The 18,900-nt window shown below is 36.9% G+C and overlaps 1 protein-coding gene across 3 annotated transcripts in view; it reads right to left on the reverse strand.

Annotated features, from left to right (window-relative positions):
- Window positions 1-8,682: 8,682 nt before the first annotated feature.
- The window catches only part of LOC132821860 (endothelin-converting enzyme 2-like), a 171,809-nt gene continuing 161,591 nt past the window's right edge, over window positions 8,683-18,900 (reverse strand). For all 3 annotated transcript variants that reach the window (XM_060834755.1, XM_060834757.1, XM_060834754.1), the window contains exons 13-19: window positions 15,376-15,453; window positions 13,777-13,880; window positions 12,674-12,784; window positions 12,502-12,569; window positions 11,459-11,649; window positions 9,674-9,769; window positions 8,683-9,024 (exon numbers count right to left, since the gene is read on the reverse strand). In XM_060834755.1, the coding sequence (XP_060690738.1) occupies window positions 8,848-9,024; window positions 9,674-9,769; window positions 11,459-11,649; window positions 12,502-12,569; window positions 12,674-12,784; window positions 13,777-13,880; window positions 15,376-15,453 (825 nt within the window). In that variant the 3' untranslated portion in view covers window positions 8,683-8,847. The remainder of the gene's footprint in view (window positions 9,025-9,673; window positions 9,770-11,458; window positions 11,650-12,501; window positions 12,570-12,673; window positions 12,785-13,776; window positions 13,881-15,375; window positions 15,454-18,900) is intronic.

Raw genomic sequence — 18,900 nt, forward strand, 5'->3', positions numbered from 1 at the left:
CAGTAATTTTAAACTTGTTTATTTTTATTAATAGTTTTCAAAGGAGGCAAACTGTACAACAATTATAAATTATTTTGCCTCACACATACTGTTGCGCGAATTCCTTTCTCCGAAGTGGCCGGTAAAGATGTTCTATCATAAGTAATTTAAATACAGCTCAGGCAAGACCACTAATTTTGGAAAGCTAATCTTTAACTGACTATTCCAGGTATGTATATCCAAATAAAAGTTTACTGTACACACACATTTACTCCCTTTTAGAAACAATCAATTACAAAGAACTATTGTTCTGAAAATTAGTGAGACCATTCAAAAGAGATATTGGGAAGCACTTCCACACACAAAGCATGGTAGATATTTGGAACTCTTACCCACAAACAGCAGTGGATGTTAGATCAGTTGTTAATTTTATATCTAAAGTTAATAGATTTTTATTAAGACAAGGTATTAATACATGGGCCAAAGGCAGGTATATGGAGATAGACTACAAATCAGTTACAATCCCATTGAATGGCAGAATAGGCTGAAGGGATTGCATGGCCAATGTTCCCATATAATATTTTAAAAGTGCAATTTCTTTAAAGTACAATATCAACTTTCGGTTTATTTTTTCCACAGGCTTGTCTATTTAGAAATTATAATAATAATAATAAGCAAAGCTGCTTTGCATGTCTGAAGCTCTGCCATTAACAATTTAAAATGACAGGGCTAAAGGCAAAATTGGCTTTAGACAGGAAGAGTGAAAGGGAGGAAAGAAAGTGAAATATCGCCTGTAACACTATTTCTGGCAGTTTCTAAAGGGCAAAAAGAGGACGTGAGATAGCTTTGACAAATAGAATGAAGAAGAATCCAAAGGGTTTTTACAAATTAAGGACAAAAGAGTAACTTGGGAGAGAATAGGACCTCTCAAAGATCAACAAGGCGGCCTTTTGTGTGGAGTCGCAGAAAATGGGGGAAATACTAAACGAGTATTTTGCATCAGTATTTACAGTGAGAAAGGATATGGAAGATATAGACTGTAGGGAAATAGATGGTGACACCTTGCAAAATGTCCAAATTACAGAAGAGGAAGTGCTGGATGTCTTGAAACGCAGAAAGGTGGATAAATCCCCAGAACCTGATCAGGTGTACTCGAGAACTCTAAGAAGCTAGAGAAGTGATTGCTGGGCCTCTTACTGAGATATTTGTATCATCGATAGCTACAGGTGAGGTGCTGGAAGACTTAAGGTGGCTAATGTGGTGCCACTGTTTAAGAAGGGTGGTAAGGACAAACCAGGGAACTATAGACCAGTGAGCCTGACGTGGTGGTGGGCAAATCTTTGGAGGGAATCCTGAGGGACAGAATGTACATGTATTTGTACACTAATTAGGGATAGTCAACATGACTTTGTGCATGGGAAATCATGTCTCACAAGCTTGATTGAATGTTTTGAAGAAGTAACAAAGAGGATTGATGAGGGCAGAGTGGTAAATGTGATCTATATGGACTTCAGTAAGGCGTTCAATAAGGTTCCCCATGGGAGACTGGTGAGCAAGATTAGATCTCACAGAATACAGGGAGAACTAGTCATTTGGAAACAGAACTGGCTAAAAGGTAGAAGATAGAGGGTGGTGGTGGAGGGTTGTTTTTCAGGCTGGAGGCCTGTAGCCAGTGGAGTGCCAAAATGATCTGTCCTGGGTCCTCTAATTATTGTCATTTATATAAATGATTTGAATGCGAGCATAAGAGATATTATTTTAAGTTTGCAGTTGACACCAAAATTGTAGGTGTAGTGGACAGTGAAGGTTACCTCAGATTACCACAGGAATTTGATCAGATGGGCCAATGGGCTGAGAAGTCAGGTGCAGGTTTAATTCAGATAAATGCAAGGTGCTGCATTTTGGGAAAGCAAATCTGAGCAGGACTTATACACTTTTAATGGGTAAGGTCCTAGGGAGTGTTGCTGAATAAAGAAACCTTGGAGTGCAGGTTCATAGCTTCTTGAAAGTGGAGTCGCAGGTAGATAGGATAGTGAAGAAGGCATTTGGTATGCGTTTCTGTATTGGTCAGAGTATTGAGTACAGGAGTTGGGAGGTCACATTTCAGCTGTACAGGACATTGATTAGCCCACTGTTGGAATATTGCATGCAATTCTGGTCTCCTTCCTATCAGAAGGATGTTGTGAAACTTGAAAGGGTTCAGAAAAGATATACAAGGATGTTGCCAGGGTTTGGAGGATTTGAGCTATAGGGAGAGGCTAAACAGGCTGGGGCTGTTTTTCCTGGAGTGTCAGAGGCTGAGGGGTGATCTTATAGAAGTTTACAAAATTATGAGGGGCATGGATAGGATAAATAGGCGAAGTCTTTTCCCTGGGGTTGGGGAGTCCAGAACTAGAGGGCTTGGGTTTTGGGTGAGAGGGGTAAGTTATAAAAGCAACCTAAGAGGCAACGTTTTCATGCAGAGGGTGGTATGTGTGTGGAATGAGCTGCCAGAGGAAGTGGTGGAGGCTAGTACAATTGCAACATTTAAAATGAAGGATTTGGAGGGATATGGGTCGGGTGCTGACAGAGGGGGCCTAGATTCGGTCAGCATGGACAGGTTGGATCGAAGGGTCTATTTCCATGCTGTACATCTCTATGACTCTGTATGTTTTACTTGTTCTGGAAATTTGAGCCCATTGGTCAGGTAATCTGTGGGAAAATGTCATCCTTCAAGGTCAGCTCGAGGCTCATTGTTGAAGGAGCACATCAGTTGCTGTACATAAAACTGTAACTCTTTGAGGAAGTCAGGCTATCAAGGTGTGAAAAACTAATCCACTTTAAAATATTGTTGACAATTTTAATCTGGTGTTTTATGCATAACAAATACGTATTTGAAAGGGGTGTGCGTGTGTATGTTATGCAGTTCAACAGTGCAGTCCATCAAACTTAGATTTGAGTGACAGTATTTCAGCAATAAAACAACCCTAATGCCAGGCTAAGGGCTTAATAGTTAACCATGTAGACAATTCATCCTCACTGATAAATGGTAAATTGTGATTTGGAGATGTCAGTGTTGGACTGGGGTGTACAAAGTTAAAAATGTGTGATTTTTAACACGGTAAATTGTAGTTGTAGTTGTTCAAATGGCCACTGGAGGGTGATATTGTCATATATTAAAATGCATATACTCATGCAGCAACCAATTCCAAAGGATTCTAAGCATCCAGTAGGCACTGTACACATTAATTTTCAATTAAAAATTTAAAAGTTTATTCAATAAAGTTTTCATTTCAAGAATACTTCACTAAGATTAAAAGTTGAAAAGGATCAAGGTTAAATTTACTGTCATGATGACTAAATATAATGCAATGTGAATTTAATCAAAGCAAAAACAGTTTGGAAAAAAGGATAGATGAAATTTTCTTCATTTTGATCAATGTTCCTCTTTTTTGTTAAGGTTCTGGAAAAACACAGTCCGTTAGTGACCCTTTTCTTGCGAAATGCACTGCAAGTCTGTATTCTGCGTTTTCGTGCTGCAGCAGGAAAGTGTTTGCACATTAGAATGAGCATGATTTGGAGATGCCGGGGTGTACTAAGTTAAAAATCACACAACACCAGGTTATAGTCCAACAGGTTTAATTGGAAGCACACTAGCTTTCGGAGCGCCGCTCCTTCATCAGGTGATAGTGGAGGACACAATTATAAGGCACAGAATTCATAGCAAAAATTTAGTGTGATGTAACTGAAATTATACATTGAAAAATACCTTATCTGTTCGAATACCATAATAGTTTCACTTCTTTCTTGTGCAAATCACAAAACCGTTTTTTAAAAGTTGCATTCTCAGGTTAGCTGTAACAATGGGCGTTAGCTAGACAATATGCTGAAGGTGTTAGCGCCCTGTGTTCTCTGTCTATGCCATGATGTTTAGATTGATTCTAATCTAAAAAGTGAGAAAACAGAGTTTTATATGAATTCAAGCAGTTTTTGAGCAAAGTACAATGTAATTTTGCAAGTACAAATTCACCCCACAAAATATGTGTGCATGTGGGTCTTTGCCTGTCTGTGTGTGTGTGTCTGGGGTGGGGGGTTGTGAGTGTCTGTGAGAGAGTATATATGAGTGTGGAATGGTCTAAGTCTCTGAGAGGATGCCTTTGTGGGAGGGTGTGTGTCTGTAAGGGTATTGTTAGTATCTGTGTGCGTGCCTGTATATGTGAGTCCGTGTGTGTAGTGCAATGGTGGTCACCTGTAATGTGACATGAACCCAAGGTCCCGGTTGAGGCCCTCCCTGTGGGTACCAAACTTAGCTATCAGCCTCAGCTAGGCCACTTTTCACTGCTGCCTGTCCTGAAGTCCGTCTTGGAGGATGGTCACCCAAAGGTCTGAGGTCGAGTGTCCTGGAACACTGAAGTGTTCCCCCACTGGGAGGAAACACTCCTGTCTGTTGATTGTTGTGCGGTGCTCATTCATCCGTTGTCGTAGCCTTTGTACTTGTAGAGTTACATTGTACTTTGCTCAAAAACTGCATGAATTCATATAAAACTCTGTTTTCTCACTTTTTAGATTAGAATCAATCTAAATATCATGGCATAGACAGAGAACACAGGGGCCTAACACCTTCAATATATTGTCTAGCTAACGCCCATTGTTACAGCTGACCTAAGAATGCAACTTTTTAAAAAAAGGTTTTGTGATTTACACATGAAAGAAGTGAAACTATCACAGTGTTCGAACAGATGAAAGACTCAACAGACAATCAAGGTATTTTCCAATGTATAATTTCAGTTACATCACACTGTAAATTTTTGCTATAAATTCTGTGCCTTTGAATTGTGTCCTCCAATATCCCTTGATGAAGGAGTGTCGCTCTGAAAGCTAGTGTGCTTCCAATTAAACCTGTTGGACTATAACCTGGTGTTGTGTGATTTTTAACTTAGAATGAGCATGGAATGATTCTCACAATATCCATGAATTCTTTAGTAACCAACACAGAGACTTTAAGACATTGAGTGTTTTATTAGTGCGTATATAAACGCAGCTTTAATGCCACTCTACATCAATGTTTCCACAGAAACCAAAGCAATTAACTATTACTTTCAACATATTAATGCTTTTCTGATTATTTGACATATTTAAAAAGAAACCAATTGGATTAAGGATTAGTTGCCCAAAGGGATAGTGTCAGAATAAAGATTTGTAACACAAAACTTAATATCTCAACTATTAGTGTGAAAATGCTTAACACTACTGTGAGATATTCTAAACCGATAGCATGTCCTAGCTTCTAACGTTGAATGGAAATAACACACATAATTAAAATCAAGCATATCATAGCAATACATGTATTTCAAAATGGTGCTATAAAATTCAGTGGTGATTCGATGAATTTGAGCACAGTGGAAACATGGCTAATTCAAGCAATCAGTGTTTCTTGTTTCAGCACCAAAAACTCTTAAGTGACATAATTTTAACCTTGAGTAAATTAAAAATCTCAATAGAAAACAACCACAGTCTTAAAGTAGTGATTGACTTAAAGCTGGTTAATGTAATTGAAGAATAAGCTACTTTTATCTAGTCAATCTAAGCTTTAAATTGATTTTTTTTAGCCATTTTTCAACAGCTGTTCAAATGTTTTGTAAAACTACATGTAATTGTGTGCACTAATAAATTACGTTTGAAAAGGTTGGCTGTTTCAAACATGAATAACAACCAATACATGTTAAGCAGCAAAAGGTAAGTAGATTTTGTATGAAAATATTAAAGCTCTATAAATACAACCATTAAATCAATCTGTTTTACACTTCATCTGTTTATTGCATAAAATATTGACAAATAGAAATGATCATCTGATGCAAGAGTATTTTTTTTAATGGATCACATCTTGAGTTATTTGTTTAGATTTCTGACAATTGTGGTCATCTCTACTGAATATTGTACCTGCAGAAACAGGAATTCCTAAATCTGAATACGTCTTAGTGAAAATACGACCCACTGAAGAACAATTCCAAAGGCGATACTCACCGTTGAAGAGGATCCTTGATCTACCAGGTTGTTCCAAATATTGAGGTGGTGCTGTGGACCTTATCAAGAAAACGGGAGACCTTTCATTGTGAGCTAACTGAAGACCTGAGAGGGAAAGAACATTATCCCTCTGGCACAAGGATGACATGGAGTACCTTTTATAGAAGAAACCGCCATCTCTTTTTACTTTGGACTCTACTTCTGAACTAGCACAACACTTCTTCCCAAAGGGATGGTACAGTTTCCACCTATTTTTTTCTACCACAAATGTCTGAGTAATTTATATATTTACAAGTAGGCCTGGATTAATCTGAGGTCAGCATTTGTTGTCCCTTGCATTATTTGCATTGACCATCACGTGATTTTCTGGCTTTAAGGAAATGTGTTCTATGGAAATGTGCCTCTTTAATCATTTACTATTTTGCACAATAATTGTATTTTCAACATCTCCTTTGTTCATGAAAAGTCCCCAATGTTAGTGAATAGTTTATGAATAATGTTAGCACTTCTTGAGCAAAAATGGACAGTCAGCATCACAGTCAACACTTCTATGTTTTATGGGATTATAAATTCCCAACACCACCAAATAAATAGGCATTCAAATAAAAACTATCCTTAGACATAATGGTATCAGTAGTAATATAAACAGAAAATTGCAAAGCGTATCACTTTAATGAATTTGTTCTGTATTGAAACACATTCTTACTCAATTACCAATTGTCTGACAAAGTAACCAATCAATATGAAACAGTATGTCTTTGGTTTGTTTTGAAGTAAACTTTTTACAGAAATTGCAGCCAAAAATACGTGCCATGATTTTATTACATAATTAACATTATAGACATGATGATCAAGACAATGGGCCAGTAATAACTGATCAACTCTATAGATTTGGCCAAAAAGGTAGGAAAAAGGAAAATAATCATGTGAAGGATAATTACAATCGAAAGGTTAGTTCTGCCCAAATGAAATAGGAAAACCATAACCTTTGTTTGTGATCTCCATGTTTTATGGTAAGTCATACAATTTTACCACATTTTTGAGGAGAAACAGACTATTGTAAAGATGAAGGTAGTCCTAACTTTTACAAAAATTAAAGGCTAAATCTAAGCAGTCTACAAAAAGATGTTGGATTAATTAAAAAGTAGCCTTCTTACAGGATAAACGGTAACCGCAGCATAACTTTCTTTAGTCGGATATGAATATAACTGACAAATTCCCATTTAGAAGAGGATAATTTTTAATACCCTGTCACATTGGCAGTATTTAATGGAAGTGACAGTGGTCTTACTCACAAGCTAAACTCAGACACTTTTCTTCAAAGTAAACTCTTAGAAAAAGGCAGCTGTACAGTTATCTATGGTCTTATTAAATAATAAGCATTAAACATTATAGATGAAAGCTGGTAGCCAGAGGCTGGCAATTCTAGTAAAGGGCAGTGTTGTTGCCAGAATGAGACGGACCCAAGGTCCAGTTTTATCACTGGATCCCGGGTTACATGGGAGTGAAGGTAAGGAATTGTTGGGCAGTGATGAGGTTTGTCTGCAAGGGCAAATGTTGGATCCCTTCCTAAAACATTGAGAGACCTTACACACAAGATGCTCCATGAGACCATGAACAACCCTGCACAGGTTTTTTGTTGTGCTCTCCACGTGACAAGCCATCCCCAACCCGGTTAATCCCATCAGTTGAGGGGTAAGGCATTAATTGCCTATTTAGAGGCATCATTTGGTGTTGGGAATGCAAAGGCCATTAGCAACCTTTCACACCACAGGGAAGGAAGGCATGGAGGTCATCACTCCCATCTTCCACTGAATTAAATTCTTCCTACTACCAAATCTGCCACAGTGGGAATTAAGTTCCATCCATTGAATAACTATAGATCGAAGGGCAAAGTGATATGCATATTTTCAAAAACTTTAGAAGTTTTCTTTGGTTTAGACTCCTTGCATATTGTTATCATAATGTCATTGCCTTGTACTGTCATACCTTTCTTTCTTCCACTCATTTCTTTTTCAACTTGCAGGATTTCTTAAAGATTTAATACCTTTTAAATATCGTCATATAGCATTTAATTTGAAAATATGAAATTATTACTTTGGAAAGGTTAATTTTAGGTATTTTATGTTTGATAAAAGTGAATTTAAAGTTGAAAGTTGTGAATTACATTTCTTCAGCTTAAATACAAAATGTGCCTTAGCCTTCAGAATTCTTGTTTTCACTGATTTAATCAGTCAGAACTTCAGCACACTTGATCCTCCCACCAACAACACTATGACATTGATGTAAACTAACAGAATAACTTAGCCTTCCTGCCTGCTCTGTAACCATAGTAGCAAGGATAATATAATAAAGACAACATGGATTTCAATACCTCAACTCTTCAGTTGTGTGGTACTACACAAATGGGTCTAAGATTTAAAACAAAGGATATTTCAAATTCTAACTTGAAGGCTGCCAATCAGCAGGCTGCAATTTTTAGTTGGTGGAACACAAAAGTATAGCAATCTAATGATATGAACACTGTTACTCTGTGTGGGGAAACAAGCATGAACCTATAATCCTTACACGAGATCATATTGATTTTCTAGCACACAAACTATTTCACCTTTGTCTTGTCCTCAGAACGAAGCTATAGATTGCTCTACCATGTTAAGGTAGTGTGTGTAACAGGCGAGTGAAACACACAGACATTGACTATGCATTTTTAACATTTAATAATCTTTAACATTTGTGGTACAAAAAGTGCGTGATATAATGTACATTTTCTTTTATTCTTGATTCCCTCTAGGTCAGTGTTTCAAAGCTTTTCAACTTCCTGCGAAAACTATCCAGTGTAAAGGTCCCTTGTTAAGACAAGTACTACTACCACACTTCACATTGTTTTCCAGGATTCATCGAGGTTCCTGTTGGACAATTGAAATGTTCAGCAAAGTCTTTGGAATTTGATAATGTTCCAATAACTCGAAATTTGGCTGGACTATGTGGATCTGTAATAAGACCTTCATGTGCACTCTCTGGTGTACGCACAGAGCACCACACCTGTAAGGGTGATAGAAATTAAATCCATTAATTTTTCATATCTAGCACGTAAAAATGCCACAAAAGTCAACAAAATAATATAGATGCTATACCTTTGTTTGACAAGCCTTTTAACAATGGATTAATGAAAACTTACACTATAGTAACATTTCTCTTGTGAATCAGTTTTAACTAATTGTCATATTTACCTTAATTACACTAAGGGATTATGAACTTACAATGACAAAGGTATTTGAGATTACTAATTGTTTTTAAGATAATTTATATTACTGATTTAAGACACTTAAAGGTACCCCAGCTATATTTAAGTAAATAATTATTTTCTGTTTTCCAGTGTGATATTCGATGGAATAATGACATTGCTGGAAGTAAGATGACATAAAAGATTTTTGAAATACTCCGTCTCATATTTGAAAATAGTGACTGCTCTACAAGTATGTTTCAACTGATCCTATCTGATGCTAGAATAGTTAACAAAGCAAATGTGTACATTATTTACTCAGTATAATTGTAAAGTGATTTTATTTTTAAACAGGGTTTTAGGAAAGTTACTAAATGAGAAGTTTTAGAACATTTAATAACAATTTAAATATGGAGAATAAAAGCATATCAGTACTGGTGCATTTTATGGACTTTTCACATATCTTACTTGTGCAAATCCTACAAAAAAGAGCTGATGATTGGTCAAGTCAACTGCAGGCAATAACTTTTCCTCTCCATTCTGTTTCACCCATGTTTTGTACGCCTGAAATTCATCCAAAATATAAAGTTAAATTTACAGGCAATTTACAATTTTGTCAACAACAGTGAGAAAATGTATGTGTGCAAATATGTAAGAAATAAAACCTAGGTCTATAGTTGACACATAATTTCGCTATTCAAAAAACTCATACTCAAGACATCTGCCTAACTCTCTTCCATCTCTCTCATCTCAAAGATCTTTGGATGTCTGCTTGGCTCCATGCTATGTACCAAACCTGCCAAATTCCACTAAATAAAGTTTTCCAATCTGGCAAACCACTATTAATAATGCCATTCTTTTCTTTTCATCTTATAAATGACATTGATCTGCCACTGCTGTAACATCAAGTAACTTGACCTCTTCCATCTAGGCTATGATGTATTAGTTACACTAAGTTCCAAATTAGAGTGCATAACACTGATGTATTCAAGTATTTATAAATATTCTGTTTCACTGGTCTGAGCATGTGATTAATGTGCTTGATTATGAAATCTGAAATATTTCCAGTTACAGTCTGGAAACACTAATAAGGGTGACATTGGTTAGCTCACTTGCTTAGGCAGCTGGTTTGTGATGCAGGATGATAAAAATAGCATGGGTTCAATTCTTGTAATGGCTGAGGTTCTACCTTCTCAACGTGACCCCATATTTGAGGCACAGTGACCCTCAGATTAAATGAGGCACGGTGAACCTCTAGTGAGAGATTATCCCCACAGGTGGGCACGTGAAGCTCTAAATTCACATATTGTGTGATATTAGATTTCAGCTTACTCTCACTAATATTCTCATGACTACAGTGACTCATCGATAAACTCAATTGGAGACTCCACCATCATCATCTGTTTATGTAGTAGAAATCACTGCATAAACAGTGGGAAAGGCTGGTGTCACAATACCCACACCCTCTGCTCTTCTAACCCATTTCACAGAAGGTAGCCTTAAAATGCGTGGAAAGACAGCTACGAATGGGGGAGATGAAATCAAAAAGCAATTGTAAATGTTAGTTAATTTCTTACATTTGGGTTCTCTTTCTTCCCATCAGAATGCAACACATACAAGTAACAGTAAACTATATAATTCAATCCTCATGTCTTTCCTACCACAATTCAGATGGCAAATTAGTTCTTCAGTAACCCAATTTTTACTTCTAGCTACGCTAACCCAACAGATATTTAGTATCTATATTTCTAGGTTTAAAAAATATAGAGTAGAAAACAGATTACATTTTAAAATTTTGCCTGAATAGGCAGCATCGAACCAAATGTCTGTAATATATTACTTTTGGAATCATGTTCTTTGATGCAATGGCACAGAATACAGGGGTGAATATTATAATGGACTTTGTACACCCCAGTCCAACAGCAGCACCTCCAAATCAGATTATATTGTGTGACTACACCAAAAGATTTCTATTCCTGTATGGCTACTCGCCTGGTGAGATTTATTCGACTAGATTTGCTGTTTAGGCTACAGTATACTTTTTTTAAAAATTGTTCATTCCCTGAAATACTGATTTTTTTCATAACTCTTTGGAAAGGAAATGCATTTGACAACAAGTTAGCATTCATTTAAAATATCTTTTCATAATGAATGACTTATGAAATTAAATGTATGCAAGAAATAATATATATTTCCAAGATATCAACTGTTTCACATTAACTCTAAATATACATTTAAAAATTATTAACCTACATGATATGCTGCTTTGAGGCCACCATTATCTGCAATGTTTTCGCCCAATGTTTGTTTTCCATTGATATGTTCTCCATTTACCGTATACTGGTTGTATTGATTAACCATACACTCAGTTTTATTTTTGAAAGTTTCAACTGAACAATTTTGCCACCATGGTTGTAAATTACCATCTTTATCATATTCTCTGCCTGTACAAGAGAAGAATATTCACTTAACATCTCACAATAATTACAACAAAATGCTGCCAACTTGCAATTCTGTTCTTTTATATGGCAAGAAATTGAAACAGAATAAGAGAGATTTTTGCTATTTGCTCATTGTGAGAACTTTTAATGGTAGTGAACTCCTTCTACCTTGAACCCCTCTGTCACAACATTATATTTATCACTGGACTTAATCTTGCGTTTTTTTCTGACTAAGTCAGAGTTGTGTGGAGTTTTTATTGTGAGGGCTTTTTGCCACTAGCTCAAAGAGGAACATACACATTTCTTTGAAAACAATAAAAGATGGAGCAACTTGCTCCCGACATCATGGCTACCTCGTCAAACTTCTCATCCAATTCTGCCGCACGTTTTGCTGAAGCCCATGTCGTTCAGACACCTTTCAGATTAAGTCCATCGTATCCATTGGAATATCCTGCCTCCCCAATAGTTTCATCCCTCATACAGCAAACAATTTCAAAAGGTATACTTGTTATGCAGGATTGTCTATAAACACTACCAATGTCAGATCAAATGGCAATTAATTCTAGATAGATCAAATACTATCAATCCTATAAGAGCAAAGCAGCATTGGATGATTTTATTGTAAAATCTTTCATATGTCTGCCCTGGGCCATTCATAATAGAGATGCTGTTTTGCTCTAGTCTATGCAGGGTCATAGTGCAAGTACTGGTGTGCATCTTCAGTCCTCATACTCCCATCCCTGGAATTTGGGTGGGGCCACGGTGAGGGCATTTGGGCACCACAAGTTCATGCCTACCAAGGTCTAGCAATATCATTTTACTGCTGAAATATCTGGGCTTGTATCTATTGTGTACCTTGGTCATCAAAGGCATGTGTTAATTCATGACCCATTACTACTCCAATGCCTCCAAAGTTCAGAGATCTATAATTAAAAACAAAAGAATATTGGTTATTTACATGATCTTTACTTGACTAATACTTAAAGAAATATTCATGGCACTTAAAAACACAAGGAAATGTACTTACTTTGGATTGTTTCTGGCATAGAATGGTGCTTGCAAAATACCAGCAGGAAAGACTATCTCATTCTTTGTTGGCAGATAATAGGCATTTATTGTAGGAGGTGTCATGCTCCACCTATAGTCAGGAGAAAAACATACTACTAACTATTTGAACCATTTAATTACTGTTAATAACACAATACAACACAATATACAAATACCAGTTTCTTCCAAAAAAAGTATTTTATTCACATTTTAATGTATTTCTCAGAAATGTTTGACCTGATCCACAGGGAATAAATTGCATTGTGTACTGTCATTATTTTTGGTAAATTTATTATAGTTTATCTTATTTAAATGAACATTTTGAGGAATAAAATACGGAGGGGATTTTTTTTTGATCACATGCTGCAGGATATAACTGGATTTGTCAACATGTTTTCATAAGTTACCCATCCATTCTGGAAGGAAATGTTGACTGAAGTTCATCCTTATAACTTAAACAACTTATTTCCATTAACAAATGCTGTCAAAACATTTTTATTTATTCCCAGCTCACAAACTTCAGTATTGCACTAAAATTAAAAACATAATGTCATAACACTAAAAATTTCAGTGAAAATATGTTCAATAAATATGAACATCACTTGAAGATCTTCTTTGCGAAATTCACAAGATGCAGATAAAAGTTGGTGTAGAATTTACATTTTCCCTGCCTCTTGGAGTGCAAATTAGAAATGTGGATGTGCAAGTCAGTGTGCCATTAACAGAGAAAACCTGAAAGGACCCATTGACCCCCAGAGCTCCACAATGCTCCCAGCACATGAGTTTGGCAAATTTATTCCATAATATTCTTTATAAATGAATAGTTCAACATTATTTGCACACTGAGATTCTTTGACAATACGGAAAATGGACTTAGAGATTTTTCTCGAGAAGATATTACAGAATGTATACCACATTTTCTTTTTATTATTGTTAATTAAAGTACCACTTCTGAAAAAAATGGCTACCAGCAAAAACAAATCTCTATCTTGATACTATGCCTTGAGTGTTATTTTCTCAATTTTTATATTTAAATGAAATATTACTGCCACGTAAATTGAACGGGCTTTTCAGAATACCTACTGGTCACGGTTGGGTGCTTTCCGAAGCTGGTCTGCCATAACCTTGGCTGAAAAATTGTAGAAATTCAACATATTTTGAAAGAATGAATCCTCTGATACTTCATACTGATGCAAAGATGGAAAATGAAAATTAATTAGGTGATAAGCAGATTTGAAAGAATAAAGCACACTCAATTTCAATGAAACTAACCGTCATTTGTTATTCCCCAAATGTCAATGTCAATTCTTAAACAGCAGCATGGAAAATGTTGTCCTAATTGGAGACACTGGGACTGTCATTGTTCAGGTGCTGCATCCGCCTTTGTCTCAATATGCTCACCTTACACATTGTGCGCATTTAATTCATTCAAATGTTTTGACACATGTCAATGTGTTATCATGTTTGGGTCTGGGAAGTTGGGCAGTAGCAGTCAGTGAAACAATTCTTATTCAGGAAAACAAATACAGTTAAGGATAAACATCTCCTTTTAAGATATAGGTTGAAAAGTAAGAGAAAGTTGAGTTAATAAAGAGACTGCTAGCGAGGTCTAAAACTATAATGATTAATGCAGTACTCCACCATCAACCAGCACAGTCATTCAGCCACATTCAGTTCTTCACAGGCTATACTATGAGGCAGCTGAAATAAAAGTTTTTGCCCATTGATCTTTGCCTGCAGTTATTGGACAGAATTATGATAACTTAAGAAGGAGAGATTTGTTTGCATATTGCAGCCCATAGTGTTGCTTGTCCTGGACTGTAATGCTGCATAAGCAAATGTCTTCCCCATAGTTTTCTCAAATACACTTCACTGACTCAAGTGCACAGAAAACCTGTGTTAAACAACATAGTGCCTTGGCACTCAGAGCACTGATGTATTATCAAAACAACTGTCCCTTTAAGTAGACTGAAAATCTTGGAACTCATTGGGCATTGCAATGTACCTGAAATTTTAAGAAAAACATGCAGAAACAAAGGGATTATATCTGTAATACATAATAGTGTTTCTCACTGTACACAGCTTGGTTTACCTGTGTTAAGTGGATAATAATTTTAAAATGACCAATTAAAGTTATACACAAGATGATGTGCACTATGCAATTCTAAACCTGATAATTGCTTGCACATCAGTTCACATGTAGGTTAATTTAGTATACACAAATCCAAATTCACATTCTTCATCATGGTGATATGAAGGAAGGAAGAAAGGTTCATTATTTTGTATGTAATTTTCTGGCAGTCTTTTTATTGTATATTTTGATAATTGTGATTTAAAAACAATTGTTAAGTCACAATGGTGGAAACATCTAATTAATATGATAATTTTCAAAAGACTTACAAATTTTAATCAATTTTGAGCCATTATTTAAGATGAAAGTGTTGTCTAAACAATAACTACTATGTAACTCATTTAAAATCTCACAGAAACATTATATTCGTTCCAAACTTTACAATCTCAACAGCCTTTGACCATTTTGGTCATTAAAACTGAATGAATGCTGCATTATTTATGAAAACATCTTTTGTGAACAAATTCAAAACATTTGGAGACAAACTAATGCTAAGCAAAATAACACAGTACGAGCAGTAAAAGAAAATGGTTCAGAATAGTTTTACTCACACCATCATAAACTTCATCCAGCTCTTTTGTATCTAAAATGAAATCTGGAAAACCAATCATGTCATAAATGGCATCAGCCTAAGAGAAGGAAAAGAAACAATATGCATTAACGAAATAAAAGCAAATTACTGCGGATGCTGGAATCTGAAACCAAAAGACAAAATGCTGGAAAATCTCAGCAGGTCTGACAGCATCTGTAAGGAGAGAAAAGAGCTGATGTTTCGAGTCTAACTGACCCTTTGTCAAAGCTCTGCGGCGGAGGCGAAGGAGCTGAGAGAAAAGGATAGAGTCCTTACAGGATGTAGGGTGAGAAGAGCTATAGTCCAGATAGCTGTGTGAGTCAGTGGGCTTGTAATGGATATTAGTGGATAGACTATTGCTGGAAATGGAGACAGAAAGGTCAAGGAAAGGAAGGCAAGTGTCGGAGATGGACCAGGTGAAGGTGATGGAGGAATGGAAACTGGAAGCGACGTTTATGAATTTTTCCAGGTCAGGACGAGAGCACGAAGCCGCATCGAAATAGTCATCGATGTACCGATAAATCAGTTGTGGGAGGGAACTGGGATAGGCCTGGAACAAGAAATGTTCCACATATCCCATGAAAAGGCAGGCATAGTTAGGACCCATACGGGTACCCATTGCTACACCTTTGATTTGGAGAAAATGGGATGAGTTGAAGGAGAAGTTGTTGAGAGAGAGAACAAGTTCAGCCAGGCAGAGGAGAGTGGTGGTGGATGGAGATTGTTCAGGCCTCCTTTTGAGACAAAAGCGAAGAGCTTTCAAGCCGTCTTGGTGTGAGATGGAGGTGTAAATAGATTGCACATCCATGGTGGTTAGGGCCTGCGAATTGAAAGCTGTCAATGTGTTGCAAGGCATCAGAGGAAGCCCGGATGTAGGTGGTGAGGCAGTGAACCAGAGGAGTGAGAATGGAGTCAAGGTAGGAGGAAATAAGTTCAGTGGGGCAGGAGCATGTTTTGACAAAGGGTCAGTTAGACTTGAAACGTCAGCTCTTTTCTCTCCTCACAGATGCTGCCAGACCTGCTGAGATTTTCCAGCATTTTCTCTTTTGGTTGCATTAATGAAATACTTGATAACAGAAATAATTGTGGCCAGATGAATCTAGAGATGTCCACTTTTATGAAATGAAAGGACTTCCATTCAACCTATTTACAGCTACATAAGCTCTTTCTCCCCAAAATGACAATAAGTATTAAATGTCCCAAACTGAAATTCATAGACACAACAATGTGTATGAGCACAGAAGTTTCTATGTACCAATTGCCTGGACAAAAAAAAATCAGGGTTATTGTAGGCTGTGTTTTACATATCTTCACCCTGTGAAGAAGCATTGGCTTGCAGTAGAAATTACACATGAATTGGGTTGAAATGGTGGAAGAACAAGAAGACTGTCTAGGAAGCTATGCAAAGCTTGTACTGCAACCCACATAAAGGCAAGAAAAGGCTCAATTAACAGAGTACTGTTTTATTATGGACCTGATCTAAATGCCACCCAACCTTCACTAAATAAATTACAAAGCCCTGACTTATATAGCAAGTGTAAATTTCTCGAAGTCTTTCACATAGTGTGGCAAGTTGAAAGTACACAGTGTCATTGTGGTATTGTCACTGGATTGGTAATAACATTCTTGAGAACAAACACAAAGAATGCTGAGAAATTCAGTATGTCTGACAGCATCTGTGCAGTGAGAAACAGAGTTAACATTTTCAGTCTAGAATGACTCTTCACAAGAGTTCAAATCCACCCACTGTGGTAATGGTGAAATCTGAATTCAATAAAACTTCGAATTAAAAGCTAGCCTAATGTTGACCATTTCACCACTGTCATAAAAGCCTATCTGATTCATTAATAGCCTTCAGAGATGGAAACTTGCCTTTTCTGGTCTACATGAGAGTCGTGACCCACAACAATGTGGATGACTCTCAGCTGTCCTTCAAAATGACTTAGCAAGCACTCAGTTGTTTTAAACTGCTATGAAGTCTAAAGAAAGGAATGAAACAGGACAGACCACCTGACATTGATCTAGGTATCATAAACAACAACAGCAAACATGGCTGTCAATCCTGCAAAGTCTTCCTGAACAAACATCAGGGAAGTTTGTGCTAAAATTGGCATGGCTATCCTAAAGATTCATCAAGCAACAGCCGTACTGTCATACTCAAGGAACAGCACAAACAATATCCCAGACACCATTACCTGAGTTTATGTAGCAACCAGATGTAGCAACACACCACTAAATAAAAGGGATTGAGTCACCCTTGAATTCCTTATTTTGACTCCAAACCTCATGAAACCACATGGGATGAAATCAAACTTAAACAAGTAAACCTGATACTGATGACCAACTATGTCCTTACCATAGCTTGGCATGTTTCCCCACTCTGCTATTACCATCAAGCTGGAGATTAACACTGGTTCAGTGAAATGTGCTGATTGGCATACCAGGAGCAGCACCAGAAATGCCTAAAAGTTCAGGGGTAAAGGTACAACACAGGACTACTTGTACACCAAACAACGGAAGTGGCTTACAATACACAGGAGGTAGGTGATCCCACAACCAATGGATCAGATCAGAGCACTGCAGTTCTGCCACATACAGCTGTGAAAGGTGATGTACATTTAAATAACTGGAGAAGGACACTGCTTCCTCAGTGATGGGGGAGCCAAGCTTCAGACAATGGTGAAAAAATTGCTTCCATCTTGAGTCTGAAGTGCTGATTAGGTTATCCATCTTGGCCACCTCATCATAGATGCTAGTTTTCAACCAATTCAATTCACTTCATGTAATGTCAAAAATGTTTGAAGGCACATATATACCAAATGCTATGGATTCTGTGAACATTTGGCAACAATCCTGTAGACATGTGCTCCAAAATTAGCCATGTCCTTAGCCAAACTGTTCCAGTACAGCTACAACACTGGTGTCTACATGACAACTTGGAAGCAATGCTAAGGTATATCCTGTGCACAAAAGCAGTACAAATCCAGCCTGGCTAATTATCACCTTCTCAATTTATTCTCTGTCATCAGCAAAGTGATGGAAGGGGTCATCAATGCACTATTAAGTGAATTTGCAAAGAAATAATCTACTTACTGAAACTCAGTTTGGGTTATGCCTCCTGACCTTATTGCAGCCTTGGTCCAAACATAGACAAAAAAGTTAAAATCCACAGGTGAGATGAGAATTATTGCCCTTGACATCATGGTAGCATTTGATTGAGTGTGGCATCAAGAAGCCCTTGCAAAATTTGGAATCAATGGGTTAGGGAAAATTTTCTGCTGGTTGAAGTCTTATCTAGCACAAAGAAAGTTGGTTATGGTTGTTGGTAATCAATTATCCCAGCCCAGGACATCTCTGCAGGAATTCCTCAGGGTAGCACCTCGGTCCAATCATTTTCAGCTATTTTCCAGCGCAATTAGGGATCGGTAATAAGTGTTTATCTAACCAGTGATTACCTCATCAATGAACAAATAAAAGTAACAGAAACTACAAAATATCTTCACTA

Source organism: Hemiscyllium ocellatum, chromosome 13, assembly GCF_020745735.1.
Source record: "Hemiscyllium ocellatum isolate sHemOce1 chromosome 13, sHemOce1.pat.X.cur, whole genome shotgun sequence".
Lineage (NCBI taxonomy): Eukaryota > Metazoa > Chordata > Chondrichthyes > Orectolobiformes > Hemiscylliidae > Hemiscyllium > Hemiscyllium ocellatum.